The 16,015-nt window shown below is 49.3% G+C and overlaps 1 protein-coding gene across 10 annotated transcripts in view; it reads left to right on the top strand.

The window, feature by feature from the left end:
* LOC139266014 (traf2 and NCK-interacting protein kinase-like) overlaps positions 1–16,015 on the top strand; it is a 231,688-nt gene that overhangs the window by 13,641 nt on the left and 202,032 nt on the right. For all 10 annotated transcript variants that reach the window (XM_070883765.1, XM_070883761.1, XM_070883759.1 and 7 more), the window contains exon 2: positions 9,421–9,486. In XM_070883765.1, the coding sequence (XP_070739866.1) occupies positions 9,421–9,486 (66 nt within the window). The remainder of the gene's footprint in view (positions 1–9,420; positions 9,487–16,015) is intronic.

Raw genomic sequence — 16,015 nt, 5'->3', positions numbered from 1 at the left:
ATCTCATGACCTCCCACCTCCATCCGCCCCACCCATCTCCAATATTTACGTAACTAATAAACAAAAGCGATAATAGCATCATAGTTTACAGCACGGAAGTAGGCCATTTTGGCCCATCGTGTCCATGTTGGCCGACCAAGAGCTATCCAGCCTAATCCCACTTTCCAGTTCTTGGTCTGTAGCCCTGTAGGTTACGGCAATTCAAACACTTTTAAAATGCGATGAGGGTTTCTGCCTCTACTAGCCTTTCAGGTAGTGAGTTCCCCCACCATCTTCTGGGTGAAAAGATTTCTCCTCAAATCCCCTCTAATCCGTCTACCAATTACTTTAAATCTATGCTCCCTGATTATTGATTCCTCTGCTAAGGAAAATAGGTCCTTCCTAAACTCTCTATATCTTGGTCCCTCATAATTTTATACACCTCCCATTAAATCTCCCCTCAGCCTCCTCCGTTATAAAGAAAACAACACCAGCCTATCCAATCCTTCCTCCTAGCTAAAATTCTCCAGTCTTGGCAGCATCCTCGTAAATCTCCTCTCGAGTGCAATCACATCTTTCCTGTAACATGGTGACCAGAACTGCACGTACTCGAGCTGTGGCCTAACTTGTGTTTTTACAGTTCAAGCATAACCTCTCTGCTTTTATATTCGATGCCTTGGCTAATAAAGGAAAGTATTCCGTATGCCGCCTTAACCACCTTATCTACCTGTCCTGCTTACCTTCAGGGACTCTGCACTCCAAGATCCCTCTGTTTTTCCACACTTCAGTATCCTACCACTTATTGTGTATTCCCTTACCTTGTTAGCCCTCCCCAAATGCATTGCCTCACACTTTTCTGGATTGAATTCCCTTTGCCACTGTTCTGCCCACCTGACCAATCCATCGATATCTTCCTCACTGTCAACCACACGGCCAATTTTTGTATCATCTGCAAACTTCTTACTCATGCCCTCTACCTTGAAGTCTGTCATTGATTATATACCACAAAAAGCAAGGGACCTAGTACTGAGCCCTGTGGAACCCCATTGGAAACTCTTTTTGGGAGTAAACAAAAAACATTAAACCGTGCCCCCCCCCGATCTGGGGGAAACACCAAACATTTACAGGCCCTTTTATTTTTTTTGTGATATTTTTTGGGGGGTTTTTTTGGACACAAAAACATATTTTTCTCCAAGTGCCCCCTATAAAAGGGGAGGGGGACACTAAAAGCACCGGCAATTAAACCAAATGAACTTAAAAACATAAAATCAAATTAAAATTTGGTTGCCGGGCGTGATGATGCACTCCAGTCCCTCCGGTGCCCACCTCTCGCGGAAGGCCGCGAGCGTACCGGTGGACACCGCGTGCTCCATCTCCAGGGACACCCTGGACCGGATGTATGCGCGGAAGAGAGACAGGCAGTCTGGCTGAACGACCCCCTCGACCGCCCGCTGCCTGGACCGGCTGATGGCACCCTTGGCCGTGCCCAGGAGCAGTCCTACGAGGAGGCCCTCGGATCTACCCGCTCCCCTCCGCACAGGGTGCCCGAAGATCAGGAGTGTGGGAACAGCCTTCCAGTCACATAAGCACCTGTCGACCATTACCCTTTGGCTTCTTGCCATTGAGCCAATTTTAGATCCAACTTGGTACTTTCCCTTGATCAGAAAAAGTCTCCCTGGTTTGCTCGCAGCAGTGGGAGATGGTTGGTTGGTTTGGTAACTCTCTCCAAGTGTCCTATTGACAGGGTAATGAGAGCGTAACTGAAGCAGTTGGTTTGTTGTTGCTCCTGAATGATTGCTACCAGTACCTGTACTAAGGAATGCAGCAACATTCAAACAATTTGAGGGCCTGCAGTAACCTGTTGCAATACACTTGTGTGTAATGGCGGAGTCCCAACTTGTTCCTGACCATTTGCCCACTGTTGGGAACAAACAGTGTTGTTTGAATGAACAACTGCAGTTTTTCAAGCACCTTCGATAAACAATACTTCCCAAGGAGCTAGACGGAGTGGTGAGGGGAGCAGAACATTAAACCGATCCAGGGAATGAGCTGTGATCCGTGGTGGGAGCGTTGGGAGGTGACTGAAAGCACCGTAGTTGATTCTGGTGCTAAATGGATTAAATTGTGAGGACCGGTTCCATCGTCGAGGCTTGTGTTCCCTCGAGTGTTGAAGATTAAGGGGTGATCTGATTGAGGTGTTTAAGATGATTAAGAGTTGAGCGGGTAGATCGAAAGAAACTATTGCCTCTGGTGGCGGGGAGGAATCCAGAACAAGAGGGCATAACCTTTTAAAATTAGAGCTAGTTCATTCAGGGGTGATGTCAGGAAGCACTTCTTCACACAAAGGGTGGTGGGAATCTGGAACTCTTTCCACCGCCCCCCCCACCCCCTCAAAAAAGAAGCTGTTGAAGGTTTCCATGAACAAATGTAGCTATCCCTTGTCCTTTCTGTCCTACTCTAGCCTTTCCAAATCCCTAGTTGGATATTTGATCTGTGGTTAGCATCACTCTTTTTCTTTTATGGGAAGAAAGCAGACAGAAGAGGATAGAGTTTGGCGACTGAGACAAAGTCAGAAATTGTGTAGGAGAGAAGACAGACTGACTAACTAATTGTGAGAGCATAGGAACAGGAGGAGGCTATTCGGCCCCTTGTGCCTGTTTCCCCATTCAATTCCATCGTGACTGATCTGTATCTTAACTCCATTTACCTGCCTTTGCTCCATATCCCTCGATATCCATACCCAATGAAAATCTATTTATGCAAGCTGTGATCCTGACCAACAGATCCACCACAGACCCAATCCATGCCCGGACCGAGGTCAAGCAGGGCTGTGTCATCGCGACAACCCTCTTCTCGATCTTCCCCGCTGCAGTGCTCCATCTCGCGCTCAACAAGCTCCCAGCTGGAGTGGAACTATAACTTCAGAACCAATGGGAACCTGTTCAACCTCAGTCGCCTCCAGGCTAGATCCAAGATTGTCCCATCCTCTTGTTGTAGAACTGCAGTACGCGGATGACGCTTGCGTCTGCGCACATACAGGGGCTGAACTCCAAGCCATCGTCAACATCTTCACTGAGGCATACGAAAGCATGGGCCTTACACTAAACATTCGTAAGACAAAGGTCCTCCACCAACCTGACCCCGTCACACAGCACTGCCCCCCCCCCCCCGGTCATCAAAATCCATGGCATGGCCTTTGACTACGTGGACTACTTTCCATACCTCTGGAGCCAACGGTCAGCAAGGATGGACATCGATGACAAGGTCTAACACCGCCTCCAGTGCACTAGCGCAGCCTTCGGTCGCCTGAGGAAGAGAATGTTTGAAGATCAGACCTTCAAATCTGGCACCAAGCTTATGGTCTACAGGGCTGTAGTGATACCCGCCCTCCTGTATGGCTCAGAGACGTGGACCACATACAGCAGATACCTCAAATCACTGGAGGAATACCACCAACGATGTCTCCGCAAGATCCTGCAAATACCCTGGGAGCATAGACGCACCAACGTCTGTGTTCTCGATCAGGCCAACATCCCCAGCATCGAAGCACTGACCACACTCGACCAGCTTCGTTGGGCGGGCCACATCATCCACATGCCCGACACAAGACTCCCAAAGCAAGTGCTCTACTCGGAACTCCGACACGGCAAGCGAGCCCCAGATGGGCAGAAGAAACGTTTCAAGGACACCCTCAAATCCTCCTTGATAAAATGCAACAACCCCACTGACACCTGGGAGTCCCTGGCCCTAATTGGAGGAAGAGCATCCGGGAGGGCGCTGAGCACTTCGAGTCTCATCGCCGAGAGCACGCAGAAAACAAGTGCAGAGAGCGGAGGGAGCGCGCGGCAAACCAGACTCCCCACCCACCCTTTCCTTCAACCACTGTCTGTCCCACCTGTGACAGAGACTGTAATTCCCGTATTGGACTGTACAATCACCTGAGAACTCGCCTTTTAGAGTGGAAGCAAGTCTACCTCGATTTCGAAGGACTGCCTATGATGATCTCAGTCTTGAACATTTTATTTGACCCCCAGCAACCACAGCTTTTTGAGGGAGACAGTTTCAAATTTTCACTACCCTTGGTGCAGAAAAACTGCTTCCTGATTTCATTGGTCACGTCTGCCCTCTCTTGTGAATATAGAAGATCCCATAGCACTGTGAGCAGAGGAGTTATCCCCGGAGTTTTGGCCGATTTTATTGTTCCTCAACTAACACTATTTATTGAAAAAAAACAAGCTTACTGGCTCATTTATCTCCTTGCTGTTGGTGGGAGCTTGCTGTGCGCAAGTTGACTGCAGCAATTTCCTCCATTACCAACCGTGACTACACTTCTGGCTGTGAAACAATTTGAGATGTGTTGAGAACATAAGATATAGGAGTCGGCCATTTGCCCCCTCGATTGTGCTCCACCATTCAATAAGATCATGGCTGATCTTCTCCCTCGACTCCACTTGTCTGCACTATCCTCATATCCCTTGATTCCCTTAATGTTGAAAAACCTATTGACCTCTGTCTTGAATATACTCAAAAAGACTGAGCCTCCTCAGCCCTCTGGGGCCGAGAATTCCAAAGATTCACCACCCTCTGAGTGAAGAAATTTCTCCTCATCTCAGGTCCTAAATGGACGACCCCTTATTCTGAGACTGTGACCCCTGGTTCTAGACTCCCCAGCCAGGGGAAACATCCTCCCTGCATCTACCCTGTGAAGCCCTGTAAGAATTGTGTGTGTTTCAATGTGATCACCTCTCATTCATCTAAACTCTTCACTAAAGGAGGGGAAAGGCAGTATATAAATACAAGCGAAATGGATGTAGAGGCACTGGAGAAGGTACAAAAAAAAATTTACTAGGATGATCCACGAAAGATTGAATTTTGTTTAATAATCACTCCTGTGAAGCGTCTCGACATTTTACTATGTTAAAGGCGCTATATAAATGCAGGCTATTGTCAATTTGCCTCGCAATCCTTTCACCGCAGAAAAGTAAAATTGCCGGCCAATATTTATGTTGAAGGTCTTCTTGGCATTCGATGGCAGCATATGGCTTGTTTCTGCATCAGGAGGCACAGTGTGTGATCATCGAGATCCAACTGACGTCTTCCCCCCCCCCTCCCCCCACGCCCCCCCCCCCCCCCCCCCATCCTGTTTGGGCCAGGTAACTTGTATTCTGTGGACAGACTCTTGGCCGGAATCCGAGTGAGACAATCGACGAGTGAATTCGGCCTCCTGTCCTTCGAGCTCCTTTGATGAGCAATTCAACTGCCAGGGCCGACGACTGAAAATTAGGAAGAGGGGGAAAAGGATCTACAAGAATTGAGGGGTGCAGCTATTGGGAAACATTGATCAGGCTGTGGCTCTTTTCTCTGGAAAAGGGAAGACTGAAGAGTAGACCTGATGGATGTCTTTTAAAATTATGAAGGGGTTCAATAGGATGGGAATGGGGAAAAACTGTTTGCAATTAGGGGCGAGTCCTGATCAAGGGAGCATAAATAACATCATCGTCATCATCATAGGCAGTCCCTCGAAATCGAGGAAGACTTGCTTCCACTCAGAGTTCTCAGGTGACTGAACAGTCCAATATGGGAGTTACAGTCTCTGTCACACAGGTCGGACAGACAGTCGTTGGAGGAAAGGGTGGGTGGGACAGGTTTGCCGCACGCTCCTTCCGCTGCCTGCGTGTGTTTTCTGCATGCTCTCGGCGACGAGACCCGAGGTGCTCAGCGCCCTCCCGGATGCTCTTCCTCCACTTAGGGCGGTCTTTGGCCAGGGATTCCCAGGTGCTGGTGGGGATGTTGCACTTTATCAGGGAGGCTTTGAGGGTGTCCTTGAAACGTTTCCTCCACCCACCTGAGCTGATAAATAACATTAGGGTTACACAGGATTTACAGCACAAACAAGTCATTCAGCCCAACCATTTATGCTTCACTCTAAATGTATCTGCATAACCCGCTATTCCCTTCTCCCTCTTATGCTTATCTGGCTTCCACTTACATGCATCGATACTAATCCACAATGAAAAAAAACAGAAAATGCTGGAAATACTCAGCAGGTCAGGAATGGAGAAAAACAGTGAATGTTTCGGATCGATGACCTTTCGTCAGAACTGGAAAATGTGAGCGATGTGACTGGTTTTAAGCAAGTGCAGAGGCAGGGAAAGGAGGAGGAGGAGGAGGAGGAGGAGGAGGAGGGGGAGGGAAGGAAAGCCAGAAAGGGACGGTCTGTGATCGGGTGGAAGGCAGGAGAGATTGAATGACACACGGGATGGTGGTGCGAGGCGAAGGGGGCGTTTCTGGGACAAGTAAAGACAGAGACGATGGGTCGAGAGGAGGTGTAAATGGGAACGGCAGAATCATTACCAGATGAAAATATAGAAATAGTGTTAATAATCTGAAATAGTTGAACTTCATTGCCACTGTGGGCAGCCCAAAGTGAGCTATGTTTAGGAGCCTTCAAAAAGGGGTGGGGTGAACTTGAGTTACCGGGAGTGGACTTGGTGTAAACTATGTTTAGCTCACTGTACATTTACTTTTGCGATCTTCAGTGGTGTCGTTGAGAATTGTCCCCATTCAACAATAACTTGCATTTATATATCGCCTTTCAGGTCGTAAATAGTCCGAAGGCGCTTCACAAGAGTGTGATCAGAAAAAAATTGACACCGAGCCGCATGAGAAATTAGAGCAAAGAGATTAGTTAGAAGGACTGTCTTAAATGAGGAGAGACGGGCAGAGAGGGAAAGGAATTCCAGAGCTTGGGGCCTGGACAGCTGAAGGCACAGCCGTCAATTGAGGAGTAAATAAAATCGGGGATGCTCAAGTGGGCAGAATTGGAGGAGTGCAGAGATCTCAGGGCGGGGCCAGGGGGTGGGCGTTGTGGGGCTGGAGGAGGTTACAGAGAGGGAGGGGCCGAGGCCATGGAGCAATTTGAAAACCTCGGCATTTTAGAATTGAGGCATTGCCGGACCGGGAGCCAATGGAGGTCGGTGAGTACAGGAGGGTGATGAGTGAGCGGGACTTGGTGCGAGTTAGGACACGGGCTGCCGAGTTTTGGATGAGCTGATGTTTATGGAGATCAGCCAGCATTCTCCAAATACAAGTCCAGATTTGAGTGCGGCTTGGTGTGTCGATTAGAGACTTGATTTGATGCTCTTTCAGGACCTCGTCTGTCCTTTAGCAGCAGACTGAGGAGGTGTATACACTTGGCTGTGAGTCTAACGTTGGGAGTGTAATCATCGGGAGTAATTTCATAAGGATGCATTCCTGGTCCAGTTAGGATTGCCAACCCTTCAGGATTGTCCTGGAGTCTCCAGGAATTGAAGAGGAATCTCCCAGACACTGGAGGTATTAAAACCTACCTCTGACCTAATAATCCCCTTAATATGGCTCAGTCTTTCATTTTGTCTGATAATGCTCCTGTGAAGCTTGGGATGTTTTACTACGTTAAAGGTGCTGTTTAAATGCAAGTTATTGTTGGTGTTCCCTGGACTTGGCTCCCCCTCTCCTTCCAAGTCTCAGTCGCCAGTGACTCCCACAGGAGTGTGTGTGGGAGAGAACGGGATCTGGCTGGACTATGAGGGTCAACGCAGTCAAATAGCCTGTGGACACCCATTGGACTGGTCTTTTGCCAACTGTGTGAGGCAGTGAGGGTAAACCCTCCTGGGCAAACGTTCCCAGACAGGAGTCAGCAGATCTGGAAGGAGGAAAAATAGATTGGCTGCTGTGTTTGCTACATTACAGCAGTGACACCACTTCAAAAGTACTTCATTGGCTGTATAGCGTTTTGAGATGTCCAGTGGCCGTGAAAGGCATGCAAGTCTTTCTGTGTATATAACCAGCTCCCAGTAAGGACTAGGATTCATTTTTCTCTCCTAATTCTGGTGCGGTTTGGTTTTGCAGGTTTAGGAGCAGGAGGAGGCCATTCAGCCCCTCGCGACTGATCCGCCGTTCAGTATCGTATCTCTATCGTAACTCCATCTACCCGCCTTGGTTCTGTAACCCTTGATACCCTCGCCTAACAAAAATCTGTCCGTCTCAGTTTAGGAATTTTTCAGTTGCTACCCCCCCCTCCCCCTCCCAGCCTCAGCAGCTTTTTTGTGGGGAGAGTTCCAGATTTCCACTGCCCTTTGTGTGAGGAAGCGCTTCCTGACATCAACCTCCCCACCCCCCCCCCGCATACCCACCGCCGAAGGGCCTGGCTCTAATTTTAACGTTGTGACCCTTGTTCTGTGCTCGTCCCGTCAGAGGAAATAGTTTCCCTCTCTATCCACTCTATCAACACCTTTTGATCATCTGAAACATTTGCATAGCGCCCCTCGTGACATCAAGACATCGCACTTTTGAAGTGCAGTGCCTGCAGTGTAGGTTGTCTGTGGCCACCCAGTGCACAGCAAGATCACAGAGTTGAAGCAATTAATCTGTTTGCTGTGGTGAATGTTGGCCAGGACAGTGGAGAAATGCCTTGTTCCTTTTTTATTTTTGCAATAGTGGCAATGCCTCTTTTTAAAAAAAAAAAAATTACCTTTATGTTTAATGCTTCACTGTCGAAAGGGCAGCATTTCTGAGAACGGTTATACTTGTTTAGAAGTTGAAGGAGGATTGAATCGAGGTGTTTAAATCGACCAAGGGACTCGATAGGGTAGATAAAGTCATGCTATTTCCTCTGCTGAGGGGAGCCCCGAACAAGTTAGCACCTTCTTAATATTCGAGCCAAGCCATTTAGGAGTGGTGGAGATCTGGGACCCCCCCCCCCCATCAAAATTTTATGAATCCTGGAATCAATTCAAATTTTCAAGACGTGAGATTTCGGTTCGGCAAGGGTGTTGGGCGAGTCCATGGAGTTTAGATACAGATCAGCCACAATTTAATTGAATGGCGGCGAACACATGAGTGGCTGAATGGCCTCCTGTTCCGAAAAAGCTGCGCTCCCTCAGCGCCGTGTCGGGGCGCTGCCTTCAGTCAGGATTCTGAATCTTGGGGAGAGTGGGATTTGGGGGGGGAGAAAAGGCAGCAGTGCTACCTGTAATGTATTTGCTTCCTGGGTTCTGTGCTTAAGAATTCATAGCGACACATTGTTATTCAGAACCAGTTGGTTTATGAGCAAAGGTTTAACAATCGCACTCCACATTCCCAGTTCATCCACTGGGCTCACAACCACCTGCCTCATCGTGGATCCCCCGAACCCGACTGGCTGGGGTTTTATTGAGACTTGTGAACATCATGTGACTGGCTAAGCCACTCCCAACTCAACAGCTCTCCCAACCTGTGAGCATCCTGACAGGTGCATGCATGATACTACCAACTGCTGGGCTGGCACTGGGCGGGGCAACGGGCTGAAGCTGAGGAGACACCACGTGGTTTACCTTACAAATGTTACTGCCTGCATTGTTGGGAGTTTTGTTTGAATAACCTGCATTCCTTGACATGTTTTTGTGTGTGTTTTTTTTGCAGGATCCTGCTGGTATCTTCGAACTGGTGGAACTTGTTGGTAATGGCACTTACGGGCAGGTTTATAAGGTAAACATCTGTCTTTGGCTTTTTTCTGAAGATGTTGCTGGGTCAGAAGTGGCAGGAACCAAGCAAGTGGCACTGATGGTGGGCGGTGCATTGGAGATGGTATCGGTACCTAGGATCGGAGAATCTTTTTGAGTTTGTGGGAGTGAGTGTTTCACTCCTGGCTTGCTGGCTCTCAGCTTGGCTGTTCTCAGTCGACCACATAAACCACTCTCTGTAATTTGGCCAAGGTTGTACCTGATACTTGGGATAGGAGCAAGGTCTTGGTTAAGGTTGGTACCTCAAGGTGGGGTCTTTAGGACTGGAGGGAGGGGAGTTGAGCTTAAAACAAGAGATGCAACTCCTGACACCTTTCTCTCAATTTCCTTCATTTTCAATTTCATACGCGCTCCCATAAAAACACAAAGGGAGCACTTGGACGAGAGGCCTATCCTCCAGGACTGCCCTGGGGTCTCCAGGAGTTAAAGATTAATCTTCAGGACACGGCTGCAAGCAAAACCCCAGGAGAAAAATCATAGGGTGGTTTTTTAAAAAAAGTATTGTGATTTTATAAAAAAAACAAATCTTTGAGCCATTTGGAGGTGGGAAAAAGGCTGTTGTGATAGTCAAGATTCATCCAATCGGATAATGAAGAGTCTGTTTGCGTTCTGATTGGCCGTAGGAAGGCGGGGCTCCGCGAGGATTGACATGGCGGGGGCCCAATGGGAAGGAGCATGGGGGTGGGAAGGTTGAAGGCCGGAGATCATGTGATGTAACCTCCGGGAACACGTCCAACCAGGGGGGCATGATGTAATTCAGTACTTCTATTTAAAGTCGTGCATCTGCTTTTGTTTATATATAATGTTTGGATTTTTTTAATATAATTTGTAGATAAATAGCAAAACCGTTGGCAGTTGGGGAAATGGAGAAATAGGCCTCAATTTTAAATAAAGCAACTTGCCTTCATATAGCGCCTTTTAACAGTGATTCATCCCAAGATGTTTCACTGGAGCGATTATCAAACAAAATTTGACTCTGAACCACATAGCAAACAGGTCAATGAGGTAGGTTTTAAGGAGCGTCTTAAAAGAGGAGTGCGAGGTAGCGAGACGGAGAGGTTTAGAGAGGGAATTCGAATTTGAGCCCAGGCAGCCACCGATGGTGGAGCGATGAAAATCGGGGGATGCGCAAGAGGCCAGAATTGGAGGAGGGCAGAGATATCTGAGGGTTGTAGGAGGTTAGCGATAGGGAGGATTGTGGGGCTGGAGGAGGTTACAGAGATAGGGAGGGTTGTGGGTCTGGAGGAGGTTGTGGGGCGGGAGGAGGTTAGAGACGGGGAGGGTTGTGGGGCTGGAGGAGGTGACGGAGATGGGGAGGGTTGTGGGGCTGGAGGAGGTTAGAGATAGGGAGGGTTGTGGGGCGGGAGGAGGTGACGGAGATGGGGAGGGTTGTGGGGCTGGGGGAGGTTACAGAGATAGGGAGGGTTGTGGGGCTGGGGGAGGTTACAGAGATAGGGAGGCTTGTGGGGCTGGAGGAGGTTAGAGATAGGGAGGGTTGTGGGGCGGGAGGAGGTTACAGAGACTGGGAGGGTTGTGGGGCTGGAGGAGGTGACGGAGATGGGGAGGGTTGTGGGGCTGGGGGAGGTTACAGAGATAGGGAGGGTTGTGGGGCTGGAGGAGGTTGTGGGGTGGGAGGAGGTTACAGAGACGGGGAGGGTTGTGGGGCTGGAGGAGGTGACGGAGATGGGGAGGGTTGTGGGGCTGGAGGAGGTTGTGGGGTGGGAGGAGGTTACAGAGACGGGGAGGGTTGTGGGGCTGGAGGAGGTGACGGAGATGGGGAGGGTTGTGGGGCTGGAGGAGGTGACGGAGATGGGGAGGGTTGTGGGGCTGGGGGAGGTTGGAGGTAGGGAGGATTGTGGGGCTGGAGGAGGTTGGAGGTAGGGAGGATTGTGGGGCTGGAGGAGGTTACAGAGATAGGGAGGCTTGTGGGGCTGGAGGAGGTTAGAGATAGGGAGGGGGCGAGGCCACGGAGCGATTTGAACAGGAGTGAGAATTTTTTGGTGGGTAGCGATGAGATATGGAGACTGGTCCTCTGCTCCTGAAATGCATTCTGGACTATTGTAACTCCCAGGTCTCGTTAAAATCCCACCGGCTATCTTCCCGCGGCCATCATGCCAGCGGGGTGGGGGGAGGATTGGGTTTTGGGAGCAAGAGGTTACGCGGAGGTCATATAGTCCAGAGGACCGCTTCCGCTCCTGACATCTTTGCTCTCTTTTATATCTTCCAAGGCCCATTGTTCCAGGTTCTGAAGAAATGTTTGAAAGCTTTCTGTGTAATCTTATTTTTATAATGTTTTTCCAAGTAGAGAACACCCATCGACAATACCATTGATACTTTTCTCAGAACTGTTTGCCTACATTCGATGCATGGGTGCAGCGATCAAACTGATATAGAAAATTCTTTGTCCTTTAATCCTTACCCGATTTTAGGCTGGTGTTTGTGGCATATTTTCCAAGGGTGCAGCCATTCATTTACCAACGCACGTGTGTTGCAACAAGGCTGTATTATACAAACAAACACTTGCTGTCGCTCTGTTAATTTTGTTAATAGAGTAAATAACTTGCATTTCTATAGCACCTTTCCTGAACTCGGGACGTCCCAAAGCGCTTTACAGCTAATGAAGTACTCTTTTTTTTTTAAAGTGTAGTCGCTGCTGTAATGTAGGAAACGCAGCAGCCAATTTGTACACAGCAAGCTACCACAAACAGCAATGTGATCATGACCAGACAATTTGTTTTTATTGATGTTGATTGAGGGTTAAATATTGTCCCAGGACACCGGGGATAATTTCCAGCTCTTCTTCCAATAGTGCGGTGGGATCTTTTACATCCACCGAACGTCTCATCCGAAAGACCACACCCACAACTGTGCAACACTCCCTCTGTGCGGCATTGGGAGCATCGGCCGAGATTTTGTGCAAAAATATCTGGAGCGGGGCTTGATCCCACAACTTTCTGACTCGAAGCTGAGAGTGCTGCCCACTGCATTTTAAATGTAGAGAAACACCCCAAGGCGCTTCACAGATGTACCATCAAATAACCGGACACAGAGCCAATAAAGGAGAGACGGAGGTAGAGAGGCCGAGAAGTTTGAAATGAAGGAATTCCAGAACATGGGCTGCAGGTGACTGATGGCGAGACCGCCAATGGAGGAATGCGCAAGAGACCAGATTTAGAGGAACGCAGGGATTTTGCAGGGTGAGGGGATGCACAATAGAAGGATGGAAGACTGGGCTATATAATCCTTCAGCCTGCTGCAATGTCCCAAAGTGTTCCTGATGGTGAATTGCAGTGATTGCTCTGTAAGGTGAGCTGTGATCGTTTGAATGGCCTTGCTAAACCCCATTCATCATTTTCCTTCTATTCCGTGTAGCGGTGGGCCCAACCACTTGGGAGGAGAGGGATGTGAGGGTAAGTATCTTTCTTCCACCCCCCCCCCCCCCTTCCCTTCTGTGAAGTGTTTTATTCCACAACCTCCTCCCCCTTCCTCCTCCTCCTCCTCCTCCAGGTCTGAGAGTTGTCCCTGATTCCCGTATCCCCCTCCCGTGTGGCTGTGCCTCTGGGAGCCGCTGCCGTTGCTGACTGGGCTGGTATTTGAGCTGTCGTATTTATAACGTTGTGGGCGGCCCCGACCCTGTGTGAGAACACCACCGCAGGTCGGGGCTATAAATAGAGCTGGAGCGCCGGGCCCTGGAACATCGTGGGCGGAGGTGCGGTGAACGAGGGTACGGGGCCCAGAAGAGCCGAGGGCCCAGGGGCAGCACGGGCCAGCCCACATGGCGATATGTGTGCGCACTGGGTCTGTGCGGCAGAGCAGTTATCCAGTCGTCCTGGTTCAACCCTTGCCACTGGATAAAGGCCTAGCTCTGTCAAGCCCGTGTGGTGGCTGATGTCCAACGGTCCCCACAGGTTAAAAACATCCACGCACAGGCATCTTCCACCCCTGGAGTTCAGGACTGGAACATCGGGTCCTTCATTGAAACATCTGTGAACTCATGTGGAAGCAAGTCATCCTCGGTCGAGGGACCGCCTATGATGATTTGAGCCATGTGTCTACCCGCTCTCTCTGGAGTTGCTTCATTTGAAGTACCTGCTGTTTGGCAACTTACTAAACTTTTCCGCTGGGTTCTGTTTCTGGGTTAAATGCGAGTCCTTCCTCTTCTTTTTTTTTTTAGAAGGGAATTCATGTAAAACCGTTAAATTATGAGGGCAGGTTGCATAGACGAGGCTTGTGTATTCCCTCGAATATGATGGAAGATTAAGGGTGATCTAGCAGAGGTCCCCCGGCTCCGAACCCCTCCTCGGAGACAGTGGGCAGCGAGCGCCCACTCCACACGTGGACGGTGAGGGACGACCCGAAGTGCGACTGTGGCCCTGAGTCCCAGACCCTGAGTCCCAGACCCTGGAACACCTCGCATCGACCGGCCCACTGAGATCTGTTGCAAGAGGGGAGGCACCTCATTTCTCCACTCGGTGTCTCAGGAGGCCGTCAAATGGAGAGCCAAACTAGACATCCCATAATTGGCTTTTCCTGTCATACAAAACAACATTGAGGTGTTTAAGAATGATTGAAGGAGTTGATAGTTTCTCTCTGGCCACCCTATTTCCTCTGCTGGGGGAAGTCCAGAACAACGGGGCATAACCTGATAATTAGAGCCAGGCTGTTCAGGGTTGATGTCAGGAAGCACTTCTTCACACAAAGGGCAGTGGAAATTTGGAACACTCTTTCTTTTCTCCCCACCCCCCCCAAAAAGCTGTTCAGGGTCATTTCAAAAGTGAGATTGATAGATTTTGTTCGACAAAGCTATTTAGGGTTATGGAACCAAAGCGGGTAGATGGAGTTTAGATACAGATCAGCCATGTTCTCATTGAATCATGGGATAGGCTCCAGGAGCTGGCTGGCCTCCTCCTGTCCCGGTGTTAAACGAGGTTTCTTTTGAAGGTTGTGTAGCAGAAGAGTTGACCCAGATAGGCTGGCGTCTATAGGTTACTGAGAGGAAGTGGTGGATTACCTCAGAGACTGGAATTAACGTGGTTTATATGCAGGTAACTGGGCTAATGAGCACAGCGTACAGGAGAGCAGTAAATGGATCATGTAGTGTTGTCAAAGGGTTACTTAATATGCAAGGAAACACGCGACGCAACACATTTGTATTAAATCGTCAACTAAAATTACTCCCATCTCGACCACTGCTTCAGGTGACAGACCTGTACCCACCAGCACTGTACCCCAGTGTTATACAGTGACAGACCTGTACCCACCAGCACTGTACCCCAGTGTTATACAGTGACAGACCTGTACCCACCAGCACTGTACCCCAGTGTTATACAGTGACAGACCTGTACCCACCAGCACTGTACCCCAGTGTTATACAGTGACAGACCTGTACCCACCAGCACTGTACCCCAGTGTTATACAGTGAGACCTGTACCCACCAGCACTGTACCCCAGTGTTATACAGTGAGACCTGTACCCACCAGTACTGTACCCCAGTGTTATACAATGACAGACCTGTACCCACCAGTACTGTACCCCAGTGTTATACAGTGACAGACCTGTACCCACCAGTACTGTCGCCCAGTGTTATGCAGTGACAGACCTGTACCCCAGTGTTTCTAAGCTCTTTAGAAACACAAGAAATCCATGAATTCCAAAAGTTTGGAGAGACAGTTGTATAACTCTTTTATCTTGGTGTTGTTTGAAAGTTCACGTGGCCACACCCTGCTCGAGTGACCTCCCAGAGTTAATCCTGATGGATGATCCTGTCAACTGCCCTGAGCTACATCTGAGGTGAGAACCGTCAGAGCACTGATCGACATCTTGGTCTGTGCTGCGACCATTGTATCTTGGCTTAGAATCCCGGCATGCCCCTCCACCCCAAGGAGCCAGTGGCAGTGAACAGTATATTTGTACTGATCCCCTTCAATTGCCTGTCGTCAGTACCCTGTTGGGCCCAGGTTTGAAGTTTTGGTCTGTGTTGACCTGACTGACTGACTGTAGTTTGGCTGGTGGCCAAATGTTGATTGAGGGAGGAGTAAAACGGTCAGGCTTATTACAGCTGTAAAGGCTCCCTTGTGGCGTGTGGGATGTGGTTTGGTTCGGGCTGGGGACTGAAGCTCTTCCCTCATTGAGTTATGGGGCGAAAGATCATTTAGGTTACAGAGGATTGCATAGGATAGACGGCACAGAATGGAAACGGTAGCACAGTAGTGGTGTTTCTGGACTGCTAATCCAGAGACCTGGACTACCGACCCGGAAACGTGAGCTCAAATCCCACCATGACAGCTGGAGAATTTAAATTCAGTTAATTAACTAAATCTGGAATAAAAAGCTAGTACCAGTAATGGTGACCATGAAACTACCGGGCTGGTGTAAAAACCCATCTGGTTCACTAATGGTCTTTAGGGAAGGAAATCTGCCTCCTTACCCGGTCTGGGCCTACATGTGACTCCAGACCCACACAGAAATGTGGTTGACTCTGACCTGCCCTCTGG

The sequence above is a fragment of the Pristiophorus japonicus genome, chromosome 6 (genome assembly GCF_044704955.1).
Source record: "Pristiophorus japonicus isolate sPriJap1 chromosome 6, sPriJap1.hap1, whole genome shotgun sequence".
Classification (NCBI taxonomy): domain Eukaryota; kingdom Metazoa; phylum Chordata; class Chondrichthyes; family Pristiophoridae; genus Pristiophorus; species Pristiophorus japonicus.
Note: the sequence above shows the minus strand (reverse complement) of the source record. Positions and strands in the feature narration are given on the sequence as shown.